The 20803-nt window shown below is 45.2% G+C and overlaps 1 protein-coding gene across 1 annotated transcript in view; it reads left to right on the forward strand.

Annotated features, from left to right (window-relative positions):
• The window catches only part of MAN2A1 (mannosidase alpha class 2A member 1), a 168163-nt gene extending 148539 nt beyond the window's left edge, over positions 1 to 19624 (forward strand). Inside the window, exons 20-22 of the mRNA XM_084778114.1 lie at positions 4051 to 4254; positions 15369 to 15479; positions 17047 to 19624. Coding sequence (XP_084634240.1) covers positions 4051 to 4254; positions 15369 to 15479; positions 17047 to 17199 — 468 coding nt within the window. The 3' untranslated portion in view covers positions 17200 to 19624. The remainder of the gene's footprint in view (positions 1 to 4050; positions 4255 to 15368; positions 15480 to 17046) is intronic.
• Positions 19625 to 20803: the final 1179 nt, after the last annotated feature.

Consider the following 20803-nt stretch of genomic DNA (forward strand, 5'->3'; position numbering starts at 1 on the left):
TGGTTATTTCTGCCATTGACCTCTTCAAGTTTTGATTTTTTTTTTTGACACCCCTCCCCATTTCTTGGCAATGGCTGAAATAGAAAAGATTGCTGATGGTGTAGAAGCCATGTGAGTGTTGCAGTCGTGTTGTGCCTCCGGGTGACAGTTCTTTTCATATAAAGAAAACAGATGGGGAAAGATCAGTATCAGTTAACACCCAGCAAGGAGAGCTTCCCACGTCTAAGAGCAAGTGTTGGTGTTGGTGGGAACTAGAAAGTCCTGGTAAACTAGAGGACACACATCCCATTGAGAGTTTCAGTCAGCTCCAGGTTTCTCTGTGGGAATGCTGGTCCAGTGCAACTCAGAGATCTAGTTCCTTGGTCAAAAAAAAAAAAAACCTGCTTAGAGACAGCTTGGGGGTTACCTTTTGTATGTTTTTTTGTTTGTTCTATTGATACTGTTTTGTTTGTTTGTTTGTTTGTTTGTTTGTTTGTGACAGGATCTCACTATGTAGAGCTGGCAGGCTCAACTCTATGTGGTCCAGGCTGGCCTCCAACTCACTCCCAGCCTTCCAAGTGCTGGGATGTAAAGGTGTGCACCACCGTGCCCACCCTTGTTGGTTGTGAAGTCTAAGTTTCTAAAGAGGTAGCTTTAAGAAGCTTTAATGCAATGCAGACCTACAGAATCATGGCTTTTTAAATGAATGGACTTATTTCCACAAACATGTATAATGCCCCTACCATGTGTCGGGTGAAAGTGGGTCAGCAAAGATGGCTTTCCTCAGCGACGATAGGCAGGGCTGTGGATCCGTGCTGGAGAATTGGCATCACAGACACCAAATCCTGGGTTCCAGCTGCGGCTCCTCCCCAACAAGCAAACAAATGAACAAACAAACAAACAAATAACCGAAAGCCTCCTCTTACACATAATCAACAAGTCTTGAGTAGGTGACATGGCAGCCTTTGATGTCTAAAGATCAGACAACTCCAGTGAAATAAATAAAAGGTACCAGAGAGCAGCAGGAGAAGCTCAGCTTCTGGTTAAAGACTCACACACACACACACACACACACACACACACACACACACACACACACACACACACACACACGAAGAAGGTTTCAGCACCCCTGTGTGGTTTGAATCAGCACAAGCAGGAAACTCTTTAATGTCAGGCTGTGCTAAGAAGGCTATAGACTCGCATCATCTGAAACCTTCCAAACAACAAGAAAGCAAATAACGCTTTTAGTACCTGACAATATCGATAGCTGAATGGCTGGCAGGTCCACTTGTAGCTTGGTCAAATAGGTAACATTTCTACTGCAAATACGTCTCAGACAGTTGGGCTTCTTTAGGGAGTTGCAAAGCGTGGTGCTTCATCTGTAAGCATCCTGTTTGCCAAGAGCCATTCTGTTTGTTGAGCCCCTTGTTAGTGTCAATATGTACATGAATAGGGGACCTCGGCTGGGACTTTATTTACTAGCCAGGCCAGCCCCAGTGCTGTTATTAGTCCACCATGCTTTTATGGAGGAAACCAACTACCCCCTTCTCTTAGTTCACTTGTCTTTCTGAGAACAATAAAAACTGCCAGATCTTTAATTCTGCAAGTAGTTGCATTTAAAACACTGTTTCCTTTTGCGTTTTTGTCAAAACAGCTTAGATGCTGAGCCTTGTTGGTTCCATGCGGAAGTCTATGGTGGCAGTTCCCAGCTCAGCCCCACGGAGCAGCCTGTAGCCCAGTCCTTGGGGTTTGCCTGCAGAAGCTTTTCAGCTTCATAATGCCAAGGTCTTTGCTTATCCTTGGAGCTCCTGCCTCTGTGGATTTGGCCTAGGACCCATGGGTGTATTTTGTTACCCAGTCCAAGCTGGGAAGCACTAGGTTCAGTGGAACGGATTTGGCTCGTGGGTAGGGAGGTGTGGGAGGTGGGAAAACATGCATAGCATTCTCAGTGGGCGATTTGTGGGTGAAGTGCCTCCTCATCTGACACTGAGTGTCTAGGATCCCTCCAACACAGAGCGAGGCTGAGAGTGTTTCCTGAATGTGTCTTGACACGGAGTGGACTGGACGCCTCTTGAATGTGATAAGGCCGTGCTTTCCTTTCTGTTGGAATCTTTCATCTTCCATTACTCAAAAGCGATTTTGTCAGCAAACCTGACCCAGATTATGGAGTTGTTGATCTGCGAGTCCATTCAAGCACCTCGCCGAACATGCTCCCTTTCTAGCCGTGTTGCTCTGCGAGCTACATTAAATGGCAGGATTGTTGGAGAGTGTTCCTTTATTTGCTTTATTTATTCTTTATTTTAAGAAGAGTGTGGAATTAATACATTTCAATACAATTCTTTTGACCTAACTTTTGTCAGAGTTTTAGTACCTCAGTGATCCTCTGGTGCTGCTAAGTGGTTTTTCTCTCCACGCTCTGTATTGTAATGACGTCGACTTTTTAGCTGAGCTTCTGGCACAATGTGAGTCGCCTTTTGCTAGCACCCTCTGTCCAATGCTAATCTGACATTCTGAATTCTAAGCTTCATCTCTTTATGAATCTGGTCTTTTCATACAGTTATACTCGTCAAACCTTTGAGCCTTGTTATCACACAAAAAAGATGCAAAACCTGAAGATATCAGTCATTTCAAAAAAAAAAAACCACAGGAAATGTAGCTGGTGATCAAATAACTGTTCTCCCTATTCCCTCCTCTCCGTCCTTCCTATGTCTGTTTTTATTTATTGGCTAAGGGTTTACCTAGGCATTGCTTTTTCAATTTTTCAATTTTTTGGGGGGAGGGGGGCAGATAGGATTTCTCTGTGTGGCCCTGACTACCCTGGAATTTGTTCTGAAGACCAGTCTGGCCTTGAACTCACAGAGCTCCACCTGGCTCTGCTTCCTGAGTGCTGGGATTAAAGGCGTATGCCACCATGCCTAGAGATTTTTCAGTTTTTTATGTTATCTAGCTTATCAGGTTCCTAACCCTGGCCGACTTACTTGATATTTGGCATATATAAATGTTGCCTAAGGCCAGGCATGGTGGCGCACGCCTTTAACCCCAGCACTCGGGAGGCAGAGGCAGGTGGATGTCTGTGAGTTCGAGGCCAGCCTGGTCTACAAAGCGAGGCCAGGACAGCCAAGGCTACATAGAGAAACCCTGTCTCAAAAACCCAAAAACAAACAAACAAATGAATAAATGTTGCCTAATAAGACTAGATACATCCTAGCAAAGAATGAAGTATATTTAAGTTGAACTGAGTAAAAGGGTACTGTATAAATGTATACTAATTATGTAGTAATATACAGAATGGTTTATGTTTTAAAATACAATAGAACAAAGAAGTTGGTGGTAACTCAACACATTTAAAGATCACAAATGACCTAAATACATCACCAGTCTTGACAATCTATGTCTTGAACACATCAGATTCTTTTGAGAAATATCTGTTTATATTTTTTTAAGTAGGATCTCTTGTAACTCGGGCTGGCTTCTAACTCACTATTTAGCCAATGCCACTAACCTCTACTTCCTGGTTCTGAGATTATAGGGTTGTGCCAACACAAGCAGCTGGTTTGGTTTGGTTTGGTTTGGTTTGGTTTGGTTTGGTTTGGTTTTCGGGGCATAAGTTGGTAATGTTTAGGCTTCGGATGTTTTTTAGATCTATCTATACCTTGTTAAATGTATACCTATACCTTGAGAATGGGGGGGGGGCTGAAATCTCCAGAGAAGGGTGACAACTTGTGACGTTGTGTGTGGTATGGGGACATTATCTTTCTTGGACTTTGAAGGTTTTGTGGCAGGCCGGGAGTTTTCATTAAAAGCTCCTTACTATCAAAACCACGGATTGTCTATAGGCTCTTCAGTGTTATCTGGGTGGGGGAGAAGGGCAAAGCAAGAGTTGGGGGTGCTGTTAGATGGTCCCGGGGGCTGATGGTCCTCTGCTGTGTATCTTCTGTGACTGTCCTTTGTGCAGTATACCTCAGGAGGGTTCCTGTGTTTTCGTATGTACACTTTGTCAGACAGTGAATTAATCCGATGGGTGTTGCAGATATAAAGCGTGCACTCACGTTTGGTTCGTCCTGATAGGAAGAAGACAAGAAGAGCGCAGTCAGTTACCCCTCCCTCCTCAGCCACATGACTTCAAGCTTTCTCAATCACCCATTCCTGCCCATGGTACTGAACGTCAAGCTCTCCTCGCCTGCGTTGGAGATACTGGGCGAACTTCCTCTCCTACAGGCGTCTCTGCCTTGTGACATCCATCTGGTGAACTTGCGAACAATACAGTCAAAGGTAAGCTCCCAGATGTGCCTGGGTAACATGGCTTCTTGCACTCTGTGCTCGCATCAAGCTGTCTCTTATACTCCGTACTTGAATGAAGTTGCTGCTTACAGTCTATACTTGGCTCAAGGGGTAAGGGGAGGAGAAAGAAGTACCGGAAGCCTTGGAGCAGTTGCTCAGCACCCCGGCTCTTGCAGAGGACCCAAGTTCAGTTCCCAGCACTCGGAGTTAGTGACTCACAACTGCCTGTAACCCAGCTCTGGGGATCACCACCCTCCATTGTACACACACACACACACACACACACACACACACACACACACACACACACAAAGAGCAACACCACATACATAGATAAATAAACATCTTAATATAACACGTAGTAAGCATCCCTGTGAATTGTGGAGTAATGACAAGGACTTTTGGCCACTATGCTGCTTTGGCTTAGCAGATAGTCCAGTATTGATTTATTTGCCTCTCAGGACAGTCCTGTGTGATGAGCAGATCGAAGTTTGACCCTTTCCCATTCATGGAAGCCAATGCTAGCCTTGGGTCTCGTAATTAGGGGCAGAGCCAGGCTCTGCAGTTCTAGCCACTTCTTGCATTGCTCTTGTTTGTTAGCCAGTGCTCTCGAAGTCAGAGAAACACCGTCCAGAGTGTTTAGTCATTTCTGCCGCAGGGGCTTTGCCTCCCATAGCTCTTGTCTGAGAACACCGCATCTCCTGCCCTTGTGCTGGGAACCAACTTTTAGGACGTTTGAGAAAGAGCACAGAAGGGGTTTACTAGGCATCCAGCATAGCTGCTAGTGTGTTCCACATTTTAAAGTAGAAAAGGCTGTGTATGAAGTGAGCACGGATTCGACATCTGCCATCCTCCTTACGTGTGATGCAGCTGTTCTGATGTTGCAAGCTGGTGCACAGCTGGATGTAGCAGGTGACAGGGATTCTGTGGGAAATATCTCAAAGCAAATGGATCCAGTGCGAAGAGAGGAAGAAGCTCAACATACAAAGAGAGGAGAGTCTAAGAATAAAGGGAACACACTGAGTAAGTAAGGACGAATGTCTGCATTGTGGATGTTTACAGACTCCACGCCTAAGATAGGAACTTAGCCGGGCTACGCAGGAAGCTGTGTGACTTGTAATAACTTGCTGACGTAACTGTATGTGCGTTTGTGTTGAAACGCGTGTCTTGCCATGTGAGGTGAACAGGCGGAGCCTGCGTTAAGACTGCCTGGTGCTACCTAGGCACTGCTCTTACGGCTGTCGGCCAGACAGACGGGCGCGCTCCGTTCCTCCGTCATAGTCTCTGTGGGAGGAGAAGAAAAACTAGAGCAAATGTATGTTAAGTGGTGGCAAGAGTTAGGGAGAGCAAAAGGGCCAAGAGCAGCTTGGAGAAGGCAATGCAGGTTTGCTTGGGGTGGTAGAGAGATCCCCGTAAAGAAGGTAAGAATTGAAGTAGAAGGCGAGGGGGGGGTCAGGAAATCAAGGTCCAGTCCAGATTTCGGGGGGACCCTAAGGGGCAGTGAAAAAATGACTGTGGCAAGATGAAAAGCAAATATGAAACTGTGAGGGACACCTATGGCCAGAATATGGGAGCTCAGCGCCTCTCCTAGCCATTACTATAGCCTCCTGCCTAGAGCAGAGCCTCCCATTGGGACAGGACCATCTTTTGAATAAGCAAATCATGGGGCTGTTTGCTCTAGCGTTTAATCATGTCCTTCCGTGTGTTTTCTGTTGTACCCACAAAGCCCAGAGTGGCCCATGGAAAGAACAGCTGGGGATTGGTAGCCTCTCTGAGGCACTAATTCATGAGCTGAAAGGGAACAAAAGAACAGAGGTCAGAAAAGACTCCACAACAGAGGGTCTGGCTCCTTAGCAGAGATGCCTGAGGTCATTAGCAACCTGAGAATCCCACTGGCTTCTGACAGTAGGGGGTGGGGAAGAATTCTGGCCACTGTCCCTCAGCCTCATTTCTAGATGACTCCTCTCCTGTAATTGTATTAAAGGTGTGGTTTTTGAGGAGCTGCTCAAGTTGCCAGAGTCACTGAGCGCTGGATAGGGTTGTGCCTTCCATAGTCCAAGGCTGTCCTCCTCCCGTAACCACCACCCCTCCCCCCTCCCCCGCCCCGCTTTTCACGTCACTGCTTTCTAGTGGTGACTTCTTCATGGTCTTTTGCTGTGATAAAACACTCTGACCCCAAAGTAACTTAGGGAATGGGAAGATGTATTTCAGCTTACACTTTCAGGTACCAGTCCACCACTGAGGGAAGGCACGGCAGAAACTCAAGGCAGGAACCTGTGGCAGGAGCCATAGAAGGCTTGCTGGCTTACTCACTGTCTTGTGTGTTAAGCTGGTTTTCTTTGATAGCCCTAGGCCACCTACCTGGCAGATGGTACTGGGCTGGATCCTCCTTGTCAGTCAGACAAAAGAATCCCTCTCGGACTTATCCACAAACCAAGCTGATAAAGACTTTACTCACGCTGAGATTTCCTCTCAGATGACGATGAAGTTGGCACAGTTGAGGCCAATCAATACAATCCGTGTGAAAAATCCCATTTCCTACCAGAGTGGTTGGTGGCCCTGAGCATTCAGGCTCTGCGCAGGCTACACTCTACCTACCGCAGCCTCCTGCCCTCACACGCACCTTTCCTTATCTTCCTGCAGTCCAAGAGATTGCTAACTTAGCTTGGTTTATGAAATGGGGCCATTTCGGGGATACCTGCATGGAGGCTGTTGTGAAAAACAGAGTGATGTTTGCAAAGGCTCTGGATGACACACACAGGCAAGGGTCCTGGCGATGCTTGCAGTGTGTGACTGTCAGGGAGCAAGTAGAGATTTTAAGAAGAGGCAAAAAGAGAGCATCAAGACTTGAAAAGGAAGGGCTGGCACGTTAGTGGCATTGTCCCATGCCAGCGTGGAACCGGAACCAGAGACGTGAGGCTGTTTCTGCATGACTGGATCTACTGGCAACAGGTCCTGAGTTAGCTCTGGACGCCGAGTGTATGTTTTGAATAGTCACTGAGGGCAGAGGAAGTTCATTTATCCATTTAAATCTATAAAGGCTTGCTCTTTGTCCATAGCATTTGCAAAAGGGAAGGTCATCATTCCATGAAGCGGGTGTGAGTGTTCTCTCGACAAAGTTGCTGCCTAGAAAAGCACCAATTGTAACTCTATAAGATGCCAAAGAAGTGGCGGCGCCATGCCAGAGAAAGCCAGAGAGGGCTGGGTGGGGGCCCAGTATCTACACGTAGCAGCACCATGGCAGCACCTTTTCTGTCCATTTCCCATTCTTGGCCACTCAGTTCTCCTGAGACCAGTGAGAGATGCCAAGGGAGTGCTGGAAGTGTGGTCAGAGTGAGAACGGCCAGGTGTGGCTTGAAAGTGCTTCTGTGGTTAAACTGAGCTCCATGCTGCAGATTCTCTGAATTGAGCTCACATCTGGGAGCTCTTAGAGACAGAGATTTTTGACAAATGTCCCCGTCTTTGAGATTCTGGTTCTGTCTGTCTAGGGAGCAGAGTCTAGACATTTAATGGTAATTTAAATAAATATTTAATGTAATTTATTTAAAATATCTTAGAACCAAAATTTATAAAATTCTTCCCTTTTGAGACTAAAAAGTAGTAAGTTACCTCCATTTAAAATAAGGGTGAGAGATGAAATTAGCATAAAAACCACCTAGCGGGTCTGTTTCTGAGTCCTGTTTGTGGCCTCAGACAGTGGTATTTGTTAATCTTTCTGTTTCCCAAAGTCCCAAGCTTGCAGGAATCATCGCGGCATTAGTACATGAGCTTACGGTTTTATCTAGGTATATATTAGACTGCGTGCATTTGCTGTGTGTTTGTAATGAGATGATAGGCCGATGCCTCAGAAGCCATGTCCGCCAGTGTGTGTAGTGTGGGCTGGCTCACTCCAGCTGCTGCCAACTGCTAAGCTTCCCACCCCGCGTGCCTCACTATGCCTGCGTGCCTCACCATCCCCACGTGCCTTCACCATCCCGGTGCCTCGCCATCCCCGCGTGCCTCGCCATCCTCGCATGCCTTGCCATCCCCGGGTGCCTCGCCATCCTCACGTGCCTCGCCATGCCCGCGTGCTTCGCCATGCCCACGTGCCTCACCATCCCCGGGTGCCTCGCCATGCCCACGTGCCTCGCCATCCCCGGGTGCCTCGCCATCCCCGGGTGCCTTGCCATCCCTGGGTGCCTCGCCATGCCCGGGTGCCTCGCCATGCCTGTGTGCCTCGCCATCCCCGGGTGCCTCGCCATCCCTGGGTGCCTCGCCATCCCCGGGTGCCTCGCCATCCCCGGGTGCCTCGCCATCCCCGCGTGCCTCACCATCCCCGGGTGCCTCACCATCCCCGGGTGCCTCACCATCCCCGGGTGCCTCGCCATGCCCACGTGCCTCACCATCCCCGCATGCCTCACCATCCCCGCATGCCTTGCTATCCCACAGTGCCTTGCCACCCTTGCCTCTGTCAACTGTCTTCTCTTGAGCATCCTCTCTTCCCTTTACTATCAGCTGAAGCTTCTTTACAGGGTTGAAATCTGGGTAACATGAACACTGCCAAAGTCTACTAAGCAGGAAAGAGTCCAGGGCACCAGGAAAGGGTAATTCTTTAAGGAAAGAGGATTCTTGGCAGAGAGGATGTGAAAGACATCATGACAAGGCAACTTACAAAAAGAAAGCACTTAACTGGGGCTTGTTTGCAGTTTCAGAGGCTTAGTCCATGATTATCATGGCAAGAAACATGGCAGGCAGGAAGGCAGGCATCGCAGGCAGGCAGGCAGGCAGGCTGGCAGGCAGGCATGGCAGGCAGGCATGGCAGGGAGGCAGGCATGGCAGGCATGGCAGGCAGGAAGGCAGGGAGGCAGGGAGGCAGGCAGGGAGGCATGGCAGGCAGGCATGGCAGGCAGGCATGGCAGGCAGGCAGACATGGCAGGCAGGCAGGCATGGCAGGCAGGCAGGCATGGCAGGCAGGCAGGCATGGCAGGCATGGCAGGCAGGCAGGCATGGCAGGCAGGCATGGCAGGCAGGCATGGCAGGCAGGCATGGCAGGCAGGCAGGCTGGCAGGCAGGCAGGCATGGTGCTGGAGTAGTAGCTGAGTGCTTGTGTGTAGAGACAACAACTATGAGACATAGAAAGAGAGGCTTAACTAGGAGCAGTGTAGCTTTTGAAACCTCGAAGCTCACCCCCAGTGACACACCTCCTCCAACAAGGCCACACCTCTTAATCCTTCCCAGACGGTTCCACCAACTGAGGACCAAGCATTCAAATATGTGGGCCAGTGGGGGCCATTCGCATTCAGATCCCTACGGCTCCCATGGGAAAGCAGATCATGAGTCAGAGTTCTGAAAGCTTCACCTGCAAATTACTCTTGGAACAGAGGGAACCAAAGAGATAGTCCGTCCAGAATTCAGCTTGGAGATGGTGCCAATCGGCTTTAATGCTTTGAGAAATAACATTTGGCCCAGATTTTGTCAACTTACTCTAGTGTTATGTCTTGACATTTTCATTTAATTTGCACATATTACTTTTTTCTGTGTGATTTGTGTGTGTGTGTTTAACTGTGTTCTTGCAAATAGTTAAGCAATCATTTCAAAAATCAATGATACTTTTGATATGAAACTTTCTGTCTTCATTTGTTTATACCACGACCGCCACTCGCCCCACCCCCGTTCTTATAAATGGCACTTTGAGGTTTTTCTTCTTCCTTTTTTTATAAGAATTGATTGGTGCTTTATTGATCTCCCTAGCTTCTGAAAAGGTGAAAATTGAAGGGGTGGGATGTCCTTTGTTGTACATATCTAGGAACAACTGTTCACCTTCCCCTAGCATCTGTTATCTCATCTTGTTGATCAAAACCGAAAACTGTTACTGGGCATTTTAATGAGTGTCCCAAAAAAATGAATTTTCACTGGTTACTTTCTGTCTCGGGACTTGGAGTGAAGTATGGGATTTTCAAGGCTTCTCACTGCCAGAATACAATGAAGATGAGTGTTATATGGGTAACTAAATATGTTTCTAAAAGTCTAAATTTCTGAAGAATATGAGCAGTTGAGAGCAATCTTCCTGCAAGGTGTTTAGCTGTGCCTTACTATATGAGCCCCTTTGAAATTCTATGAGGAGGTTGTGGCCCTGTTGTCCTTGTAAACTGGTCAGAGTCAGGGCTCATTCCGTGCTGCCTCTTAGCATGGGAAGAAGAAGGGGAAAATGCTGTGGATAAAAATGCCCTTTCTTCGGGCTGGAGAGATGGCTCAGTGGTTAAGAGCATCACCTGCTCTTCCAGAGGTCCTGAGTTCAATGCCCAGCAACCACATGGTGGCTCACAACCATCTATAATGTAATCTGATACCCTCTTCTGCAGATAAAGCACTCATATGCAATAAATAAAATAAATAAATATTTTTTTTAAATGCCCTTTCTTAGCACACCTTTAATCCCAGCACTTGGGAGGCAGAGGCAGGCGGATCACTGTGAGTTCAAAGCCAGCCTGGTCTACAAAGCGAGTCCAGGACAGCCAAGGCTACACGGAGAAACCCTGTCTCTAAAAACCACAATAAATAAATAAATAAATAAATAAATAAATAAATAAATAAATAAATAAATAAGTCAATGCCCTTTCTTATCTTCCATAGAGATGTAGTACCCACTGAGTTAGTGAAGCAGCCCCTGGAGGTGCTAAAGCAGGCTTGTGAGTGACCATGGCTTTCGTACTGTAAGAGAGAATGCTTTGCGGTGTGGATTTTCCTGCATATACAAACCTGCTAACATTGTATCATTTCACTGGGTTTGTTAACCATCATAAAGGTTGTTGTGACAGAAAGTGAGTTAATCTCCCAAGACCATTATATGTCTTGTCTGGCATACAGCCTGTATTCAACATGTGTTAGTAATCACTCTCACTAGTCTAACCCAACTCTCTGCATTTATGGTCATTCATAGCCTCGTGACTGGTTTGTGGACCGACCCCTCGCTCAGTCCAGCTTTGTCTGCCCCCAGCCTTGTCCAAGGGTTTCTTTGTGTAGACCAGTTCGCCTTTCCCCACCCCACCTCAGCTGTAGAAATAGCCTCACAGCCCAGCTCCGGGAATGTTGAAACTTATCTCTGTCTCTAGAAGGGACTTTTGTCATGAATTTTTGACTGTTGACCAGTCAGCCTGACCTCAGTGATTCACCCTCCAATGGGGGAGTTGCCTAACAGTATTTGATAGAGTTTTCATAGGGTATACATTTTCCCCCATATACCCTCCTTCTCTGAGGTCCTGATATTAATAACACATTAGTTAATGGCCTTTTTGAAATTATTACAGGATAGATTTTGTAGAGCACATAATATACCGGCTTGAATGTACAAAGTTAAATTCACGGTTTCCCTACTATTTTCAATTAATTTTATTTTATTGAAAAAAATTTCACAGAATATATTCTGATCTTGCTTTCCCCTCCTCCAACTCTTCCCAAATCAGACCCACCTCCCTGCCCATTTAAGAACGTTGTACCAGTTCTCTCTCTTTCTTACAAGACACTGCCAGGAGCTATAAAACACATGTAGGAATATATACATACATACGTACATACACACACACACACACACACACACACACACACACACACACACACACACACACACACACACATATATATATATATATACACCCAAACAAAACATTATGAGACCAAAGCTCATAAAACACCACTGAGTTTGTTTTCTGTTGGCCGTCTACTGCTGAGCATGGTGCCTTCCTGGAAGTGTGTCTGCTGCACATAGCTTCTCATGGAGATGGAAGCCCACATCTGCTTCCCCTCCTTAGCGCTGGGACTGGGCCAGCTTGCTGCCATTGCTGGAAGTCACTGTTGTCTGTGGCTGAGGGCTTCGTCGGGGCAGGCATTTGCCAGTGTTTACACATCTCCTCTCCAGAGTACCTAGTTCCAAGAGGGGGTGCCTTAAGGAGTCTCAAGCCTACCCAAATAAAGCAAGTGAGATTGAAGGTTTCCAAAACACCATTGAGTCCATGTTGTGTGTTGACCAACTCCTCCTGGACATGTGCCTGCCCTGAGGTAACATGCCTAGCGAGACTCCGCTGGAGCAAACTAACTTTCCCTTTGCTAGTGGGTGTCAGTTGCAGATAGCTTCCTGGTTAGGGGTGGAGCTTGTGTCAGTATCCCCACTTTCATCTGGGAACCCCACCTGACTTGGACCTGTGCAGGCCCTGTGCACACTGCCACGGGCTCTGTGAGTGCATGTGTGTGTCAGTCCTGGAAGACTGTTTCCTTGGAGTCATGCATCCCCTCTGGCTCTCGCAGTCTTTCTGCCTCCTCTTCTGCCTAGAGCCCTGAGCCCTGAGGGGAGGGAGGTTGATGGAGACATCCCGTTCAGGACTATGTGCTCCAAAGTCGCTCACTCTCTGCACACTGTCCAGGTGTGGGTCTCTGGATTCGTTCCCATCTGCTGCAAGAGGAAGCTTCTGTGATGATGGCTGAGCGGGACGCTGATCTATGAGTATTGCAGAATGTCATCGGGGGTCATTTTATTGCTGTATTCCTATAGCAGAACAGTGTTTTTGTGAATGAATGTATAGGAATTCAAGTGAAGCTCAGCTTTGTGCTCAGTGTAATCTGTAAGTGGTGTTTTTAGCAGTGGGCCTGCACCTTGGTGGTGGAGGGCAACATACAGCCTTGTCCGTAGCCCATGATGTTTGAGGGTTTCCACAGTGCACCTTTAACCAGAGAGCCAACTAGATGTGACCCATCCCTAGCACTGGGAGTTTCGCTTTGTAATGAGCGATATATAGTTGGGCCATTCTCCTGCCCGTCATTTGGTGATTCCATTTAGGTTTCTTTCAGATTCGTACATCCTTTAGGAATCTTGTACAGTACTACAGTAAGTAGCTTCATGAGTGATCCAGAGAGTGCCAGTGCCACATGTTCTAGGTTAATAGTGACAATGCTTCTAGGTTAGTTTGATTAGAGGCCATCTAGTCTGTGAACACACACAAATAGACTATTTGGGGGTTTGATATATAATTGTAGGTATATAATTTAATAGTTCTTTTATTCTTTAGGTAAAAAACCTATATTGTCAGTGGGGACATTTATGAATAGGAATTTCATTTGTATTAATCTGTAATATTTATAAGATAATCACCTACTTTAATTTGATGAATTTCTTTAAAAACACAAATAGCTAACTTTCCAAGGGCATCCTGTGTCAAACAAGGATGGGCCACACCCTTGTTTAGGTTATGTCTAGGTCATTTTATCTTTTTTATAGAAAAAAGAAAACCCGGTTTTACTGAATACAGCTACTCAGTTGTGAAGCACAGAGCCAGACTTCAGGCTGACCGAATTCTAACCTAGGCTCTGAGCCGCTCACCTTTGTTTCTCGGCTAGCACATCCTGTCCTTTGAGGCCCTGTGAGACCACTGTGGACCAGAATTCCTACTGGAGTCATCCACAGGATGAACTTGCGTGGGAAGTAGACCAACATTAGTTCCACTTTGTAGACTAGTTGATGTTTAAAGTAAGTTGCTGTTCCAGTGCCATGGTTGCTACACGAGGGCTGAATTCTCTTTGTCATTCGTATGATGAGCTGTGTATAATCAGTGAAGGGTTTTCTGTGTGCTTGTGAAGTGTGTGTCAGGGCCCAGCATTGTACTGAAGTGTCTTACGAGACATCGTTATCATCTATAGATTTAAAGTTTCTGTGTATAACAAGGTCCCTTGACAACCCACAGTTCCTTAAATGGAATTTTTCTCTCCCCTCAAACAAAATCTTGGAATGCCACTGAAAAATACCAATGCGAAGCAAGCATCAAAACATAAGCTGTCCCAGGTCAGACTCTGAGGTAGGATGGTTTAAACTGCTCAGGCCCCTTAGCATCAAATCCAGTGCAGGTGCTGTCAGCCACTCAGAGTAAACATCTGTAGCACATTAAATGGAGCTTGCCCTCCAGTGAAGATGCTGATGAGCTTGGGCACACCATACCCATGGCTGGAGAAGAGAAGTAAATTGTGTTTATCATAGAATCCGTACCTAGCAACAGATGGCTCTCCTTTGAGTAACTACATTTCATAAAAGTTCCAATGATTTGTAATTCAGTTTGCTTATCATCACCAACATCTTTATTCTTTATTGTGTGTGTGTGTGTGTGTGTGTGTGTGTGTGTGTGTGTGTGTGTGTGTGTGTGTGTTTAGAAGAAGCCTTCCAGTGTTGGTGCTCACCTTTCTGCCTTGTTTGAGGCAGGGTGCTAACTGTGAGTGTCCACAGGTGCTGCTGCCTCGTCTCCCATTTCTGGTAGGGACTGCCAGGATCACGGACGCTTACACTGTGCCTCTGCCTTTTGTGTAGGTTCAGGGGATCTGAACCAGGCTCAACAAGTGCTTTTTCCTCACTGAGTCATCTCCCAAGACCCCATCTTTACACTCTAGAAAACAAAATATATTAAGATGGTTCTAACTTCAAATAACCCCAAATCTGAATCATTCGTGGCATCACTATTTAAATGAATGCAAGAGAGTTTATTGCAATGAATAAATAAATAAGTGAAATGTATGTTTCTCCTTATCACTTACCAAACATGGTTGGTATTTTTCTCTTTGCCCAGGAGGATTTCTGTAATGTGGCCTTAAATGATGTATCAAGTTAATAAATGTGGGCTGACATAGCATAGCTAATTCAATTTAAATGTCTCTTGTATAAAAATAATGAACGAACACATTAAAGATTAAAAATGTTAGTGCAGCTCGTGAAAAGCAGTATTTCATAAAGAGGCGTCTCTCAGTGTTAAGGCTGATGTCATGTTGTCATCACTTGACCAAATTGGAACTAAATGTAGGTGTGTTTTATTCAATACATGTGTATGTAAAAAAAAAAAAAACCTAAAGTATTTTGAGGATATTTTGATAAAACAATATTAACATGTGGGCAAAGAGAAACCTAACTCTTTGGAGACCATGGAGGAAACAAAGGCATGAAGTTACTTAATCTTTGGGGTAAAATGCAAAGCCTTTGAAGAGATAAGCTGATCATATCTCATTGCCAAATAAATGTGCAGACATCAGCTGGTGTGTGACATGCTGTGAATCCTCACTTGAATGCTTACATGGCGTATTGGTGTTCCCATTTTCAGACAGGTAAAGGTTACTCAGATGAGGCAGCCTTGATCCTCCACAGGAAAGGGTTTGATTGCCAGTTCTCCAGCAGAGGCGTGGGGCTGCCCTGTTCGACTACTCAGGGAAAGGTAAGTTGTGAGTGTATTTTTGCCAGTCTAAACAGTATGCTTTGACATCCCTGCTCCCTGCAGATAGCACAGCACGGCCTTACGTTGCCTCGAACTCATTTGTTCACACTTTCCTGCAAGCCAGCTGAAGAGTGCTCATCTTTAGGAAACACTTGCTCCACTGAAGTTTTGTCCTTGTCAGCTTCAGAATGCACGGCTGGAGTCTGCACATTTTCTTAAGACAATGTTCCTGTCATTTCTTTGGTCTTCCATTTAGAGACTGCAGAGCTCTTCATGTCTCCTCTTTATTTTCAACTCCTCTGGACCTTCCGTGTTCACATACCGTGTAGTCTGGCCCTGGTAATTTAAACTTGCTTTAACTGAAGATGAGCTTGGTGTGGTGGCGCACACCTGGAATCCTAGCACTCAAGGAGACAGAGACCAGCCTGGTCTACAAAGCTGGTCCAGGACAGCCAGGGCTACCCAGAGAGACCCTGTCCCCCTTCCCCCTAAAAAAACAAAACAACTGAAGGTGATTGGCATAGCAGTACAGTTATGGCACAAACAGCAAGACCATGGGCAGGGAAATGATTGAACACAGCCTAGAGACAGCTTTGCAGGGTCAAGTCAGATGATTCCTTTGGAGGAAGAAATGTGTGTCTGGGTCTCCTTACTCATTACTGTGGAGACCAAAGAAGTCTTTCCTCTGCATCCTGTTCATGGTTTTTCTCCTCATGCTGGTCTTCCGGCAGTTCATCAGCCTGTCCTGGGAATGATGGAAATCCCGTCCTTTGCCTCTAAGTGAGCCATGACTCACAAAGCAGCTAGCAGGCTGCTCCCTGCACATAGCCCGGTCTGCCCACCCAGCAGCTCAGCAGAGCCAGCTTCTTGCCAGAACTCCATAGGCACACCACGGAGGAGCAGATCTGAGCAGCCTGGTCCCAGGCTGTGTGTTAGCATACATCCTAAGGTCTGAGAAGAAGGCTTACTTGGATCGGTTGTCTCTCCCCATTTCGTGTGTTTTTAGGGTGTATTTCCACTCCAGTCAAGGTGATCTGAATATATATGTAAGGAAGCTTCTAGTATTAAGAGGGACAGTAGAGGCATATTATTCCAAGAGACACTTTAGGATAATCTGGCAAGGATAAAGAACATATTTTCTCAATGTCCCTGTAGATTGGGGCCAGTAACAAGGTGAGCCACTGTTATTGTGAACCTCTATTGTATTTTTTCAATTCTGTTGGAAAAGGTAGGGTAGTTGGTTAGAACCTCCATTGTTAGGGATAAGTATCAATCAACAGAATCGGATGGCTTTCAGGCCTTCAGGACAGTTGGGATTTGTTGGCTCTTTCTGTCCAATCTTATATTGGAAATGTCTCCGTGTAATACTAAAAGAAATCCAAGAGCCATGTGTCTCCCCAGGGAATGTTCTTCCTCCCCCATGGTCTTAAAAAGGAACTTCAACATATAAATATATTTCCTCCTGGGCTCTTCTTAAACTGAATTTATAGATGTGCTGCTAGTCTTCTCTGGGGGGGGGGGGGGGAAGCTCATCTGAATATGCAAATCTTGTTACTTGCTTTTTCAGATATCCGTCCCGAAGATTTTCAACAAGTTTGCTGTCGAAAGTCTTATCCCTTCATCCCTGTCCTTGATGCATTCGCCTCCGGATGCCCACAATATAAGTGAAATCAAACTGAGTCCCATGGAAATCAGCACATTCCGAATCCGCTTGAGGTGAACCTGGCTTTGCATGGAGAACCTCTGGCGTTCTTCCCGTCCTTGGTGTAACGTGCAATAACCAAGCACATTACTTTAGCTTCTGGCTACTGTGAGAACATGAATTCTGTGAGTTTTTTTTTTTTAAACAAGTCTAGTAAGAAAAAGAAAAAGCCATGCTTCCAAAAAGGTTTCTTTTTCTCAGTTTGTCCCACAACTACCGCTGTCAGTGTGAACTTACATAACAAAAATGAAGACTTATTGACAACAAACCCTCAACAGACTGTATCTCAGGTTAAATGCTACTAATTATGTTTGCATCGAGGGTTGTAAAGAGATTCTTAGAAGCGGCCATGTTTCTGATCATTCATTTTATAAAAATACCCATTTGACCTAAATGGAAAACAAAATCAAGTGTTGGTAGATAATAGCTTAATGGCCAAAACATTGATACAAATTTAATGTTTCTCTGTGTTAAAATGTGTGGGAAAGTGCAATCCTTATGATGAATTGATTTTCCTTACTCTTTTACAATAACCTTCTAGACTACCCATACATTTTAAAAAAAAATAACTGATTTTTCTAGTCACCCACCAGTAGAAAAAGAGACATATTTTCATTACTTGACAATGTGGGATCGGTGCAATTTATTCCATTGTCACTGAAACAGAAGAAGCAATTCCATTTTAGGTACCACAAGGTGTCTTTTTACACAGCTCATTTGAATACAGGTGTTCCAAGGCGGGGTTTTCTATTTTTAAATTACCATATCAAAAATAAATGTGCCTTATTTTTTTATAAGTCTTGTTAAATCTTTTGGTGTCCGTATTGCTGTTGGGGGGCGGGGGGGCAGTGGTGTTTCTGGAAGGTTGGGGCAGGGGGTGGGTACTTTCTATGACACATAAATTATGTAATTTTTGCTTGATAATGCTGGCCACATTCTGATCTGTTTCATTAAATTTGTGGTGGTGTTACTCTAAACATTTTGACTATTTGAATGTACTGAGATGTCAGAAAACAAAACAAGGAAGAGAAATATTGTTAATTAAAATATGCTGCTGCCAAGGAAACTGCAACTTGAAGCAAGGATTTTGTAACACACGAGATCCAAATGCTGTCTGCATTTCACAGTAGTTAACCATATATAAGAGAGAAGGCTTTAAAATAGACTGTGTTAAAACCCACTGTGTGTAGCTCATCTGGATGTATCTTACTAAAGAATATGTCCCAAACTTGTGTGTATGGTGAACTCAGCGTGTTATTCTAGCCCATGTGCCATCACAGGATGTTTAAGTTAACTTGAGATCATTGTTTCTTTAGTATAATAATAGTATTTAATTGCAGTACAGAAAGAATTCTCTGGCTGTGTACACTTTTGAAAACTGCTCAGTGTCTTACCCTAATTTAGTATTATTTGACTTTACACTTCCGTTTACCTCCCCTCATTCGAACACCGTTGCGGAGAACGTCACCTGTGCCTGACCGTTTATTCTGACAGTCATCTGGATTTGCACTCGAGAGGCAGCTCCTACATTCACTGTACCAGAGCTGACAAGAATACTGCAAGGGTAGCATTTCATGCAATAAGCATGGGGCATACGTTCCCTTCCTCACTATGGGGTAATAAGCAGCTATAACGCAACACCACCACTTCCTCCCGTAGACCTCTACAGACCTTAGCTAGGGTTGCCATACGCAAATCCCGGGACTAGGGCCGCTCTTCCTGTTGTCTCTTAAGCTTCTTCCTCCCTCTGGATGCTCGCTGTGTTCTGTGGTTAAGTGGCCCTGCTTAAATCACCACAGCCAACTCTGAGGAGAAGAGATGAAAACTGTTGCGACAGCAGCGGCTCTGCCCTACGTTGTTGCCACCAGCTATTTACTCACAGGTGAAGCAGAAATTCCATTTAACCAGCAAGTTTCTGCTTTTTAAAATTACTTTCAGACTACGGCGTCAGGGAAATGAAGAGAGGGTGTTTTTGCTTTGGGTTATGGTCAGGAACTCACTGAACCGTTCAGTTCCTCTGGCAGCCACATGTTAGCTATGGCCTGTGGTCTATTTGGTTAGGTTTTATTACATTTATTACCACAGATGTTCAGTGGACCAAGTAATTATTTCACTGCTCTCTCCCCACATTTTGAAGTTTTAATTTCATTTTAAAGGTGCATTGTCCAAACATCAGCATTCTTGTTTTCTAAAAATATTGATTTAAATAAACCGGTGTAAGACGTTATAAAACATGGTAATTATCTTCCTGTGTCTTTGTTGTACCTTGTGCTGAAATGTTTTCACAGTCCTTTGTCTGGAAGAAAATGTTTACTTTTCATTTTGATTATTTTGCTCATTGAAATCAGCAGGTTTTGATATTTTTCTCTTGGAAGAATTTTTATAACTTTTTGGGAATATGTAATATAAGATCTCTAATAAAATATAATCTTATCCTCTCTCAGCATTGTCTTCTAGACTAGTTCTTAATCCTATTTGTAAACCGATCTATATACACATTTATAGCACAGAAGTACGGTAGAATCTGGTTGTGGTTCCCTCATGAGAAAATCATCTTTCTTCAGCCCAGCTCTCAGAAGAAAAGAGAGTTCTGTGACCAGGTGGCACATGAAGACTAGTGAGTTGCACGTCTATGTTTGGAGCACCTTTGTCTGGATTAGAGTCTGGAGAAACTTCCACTGTTTGGGTCCGGAGATCCATCTTTAGCCAGATGGGTAACAGGAAGACTTGGGTTAGATCCTCTGTATGCTAAGTGCAGGACAGACCAGGAAACGGAGCTACATCATCACATGGAGCTAAGAAGGTCGGTCCATGTAAATTGATCCAGAAAATAGAGCTGGTAGGAAGAGAGGATTCCGGATGCTGTCACTGCCCTGTCCAAGGGAGCACACAGTTGTGAGGGCTGAGGAATTCCTTCAGAAATCTCCAGTGGGTGAGGGCAAAGAGGACTGTCCCAAAAGTCCACAGGTGCATGCTAACTGGGAAACTTTGATTAAATCCGGGTGCCATGCGGGAGAGAAGTGTAAAAATATATTTCCCTGGGGAGTAATGAAAACCAAGTCCTTGGCTCCATAAGTTTTGATTATCGGCACGTCACAGGGATTTTAGTATTAAAACTAAACTGGTTAAAAAAAATTGTTTCAGGTGAGTATGTGTACAAAGCACATCCTACAAAAGTTGATTTGAAAGCAACTGAGATGATTTTGGTTTTGAATGGTTGGGTCAAAACCTACAGGAGAATTAGCAAGTGTGGCCGTCATACCAAGCTGAACGCAAATGCTTGAGGCTGAAATGGACAAGAATCCTTCAGTGTGAACTGCCTTAATCTACTATAGAAAAATGCCATCCGTGAGTGATTTAGAGTGGCAGCTGAGTGTGGGTTTCCCTGGCTCACACTTTTATCTCTTGGCTTGGCTTTCCCGTGTCCTCACCCCCGGGCTGTCCGGTTGTCGGCAACCTGGCCACCAGACGATACAGACCTGTGTGCAGACATTGCAGAGACCCTGGTGGAGAGAGCTCCTTCGTCTTGCAGTGTGAAACACGTGTCATAATAGTTAGCGTCACTGCCTGCCTTCTAGCTCATTTGCCAATATTGCACTGAAAATATAAACTTAAAAAAACG

Source organism: Acomys minous (genome assembly GCF_964271855.1).
Source record: "Acomys minous genome assembly, chromosome: 4".
NCBI classification, from domain to species: domain Eukaryota; kingdom Metazoa; phylum Chordata; class Mammalia; order Rodentia; family Muridae; genus Acomys; species Acomys minous.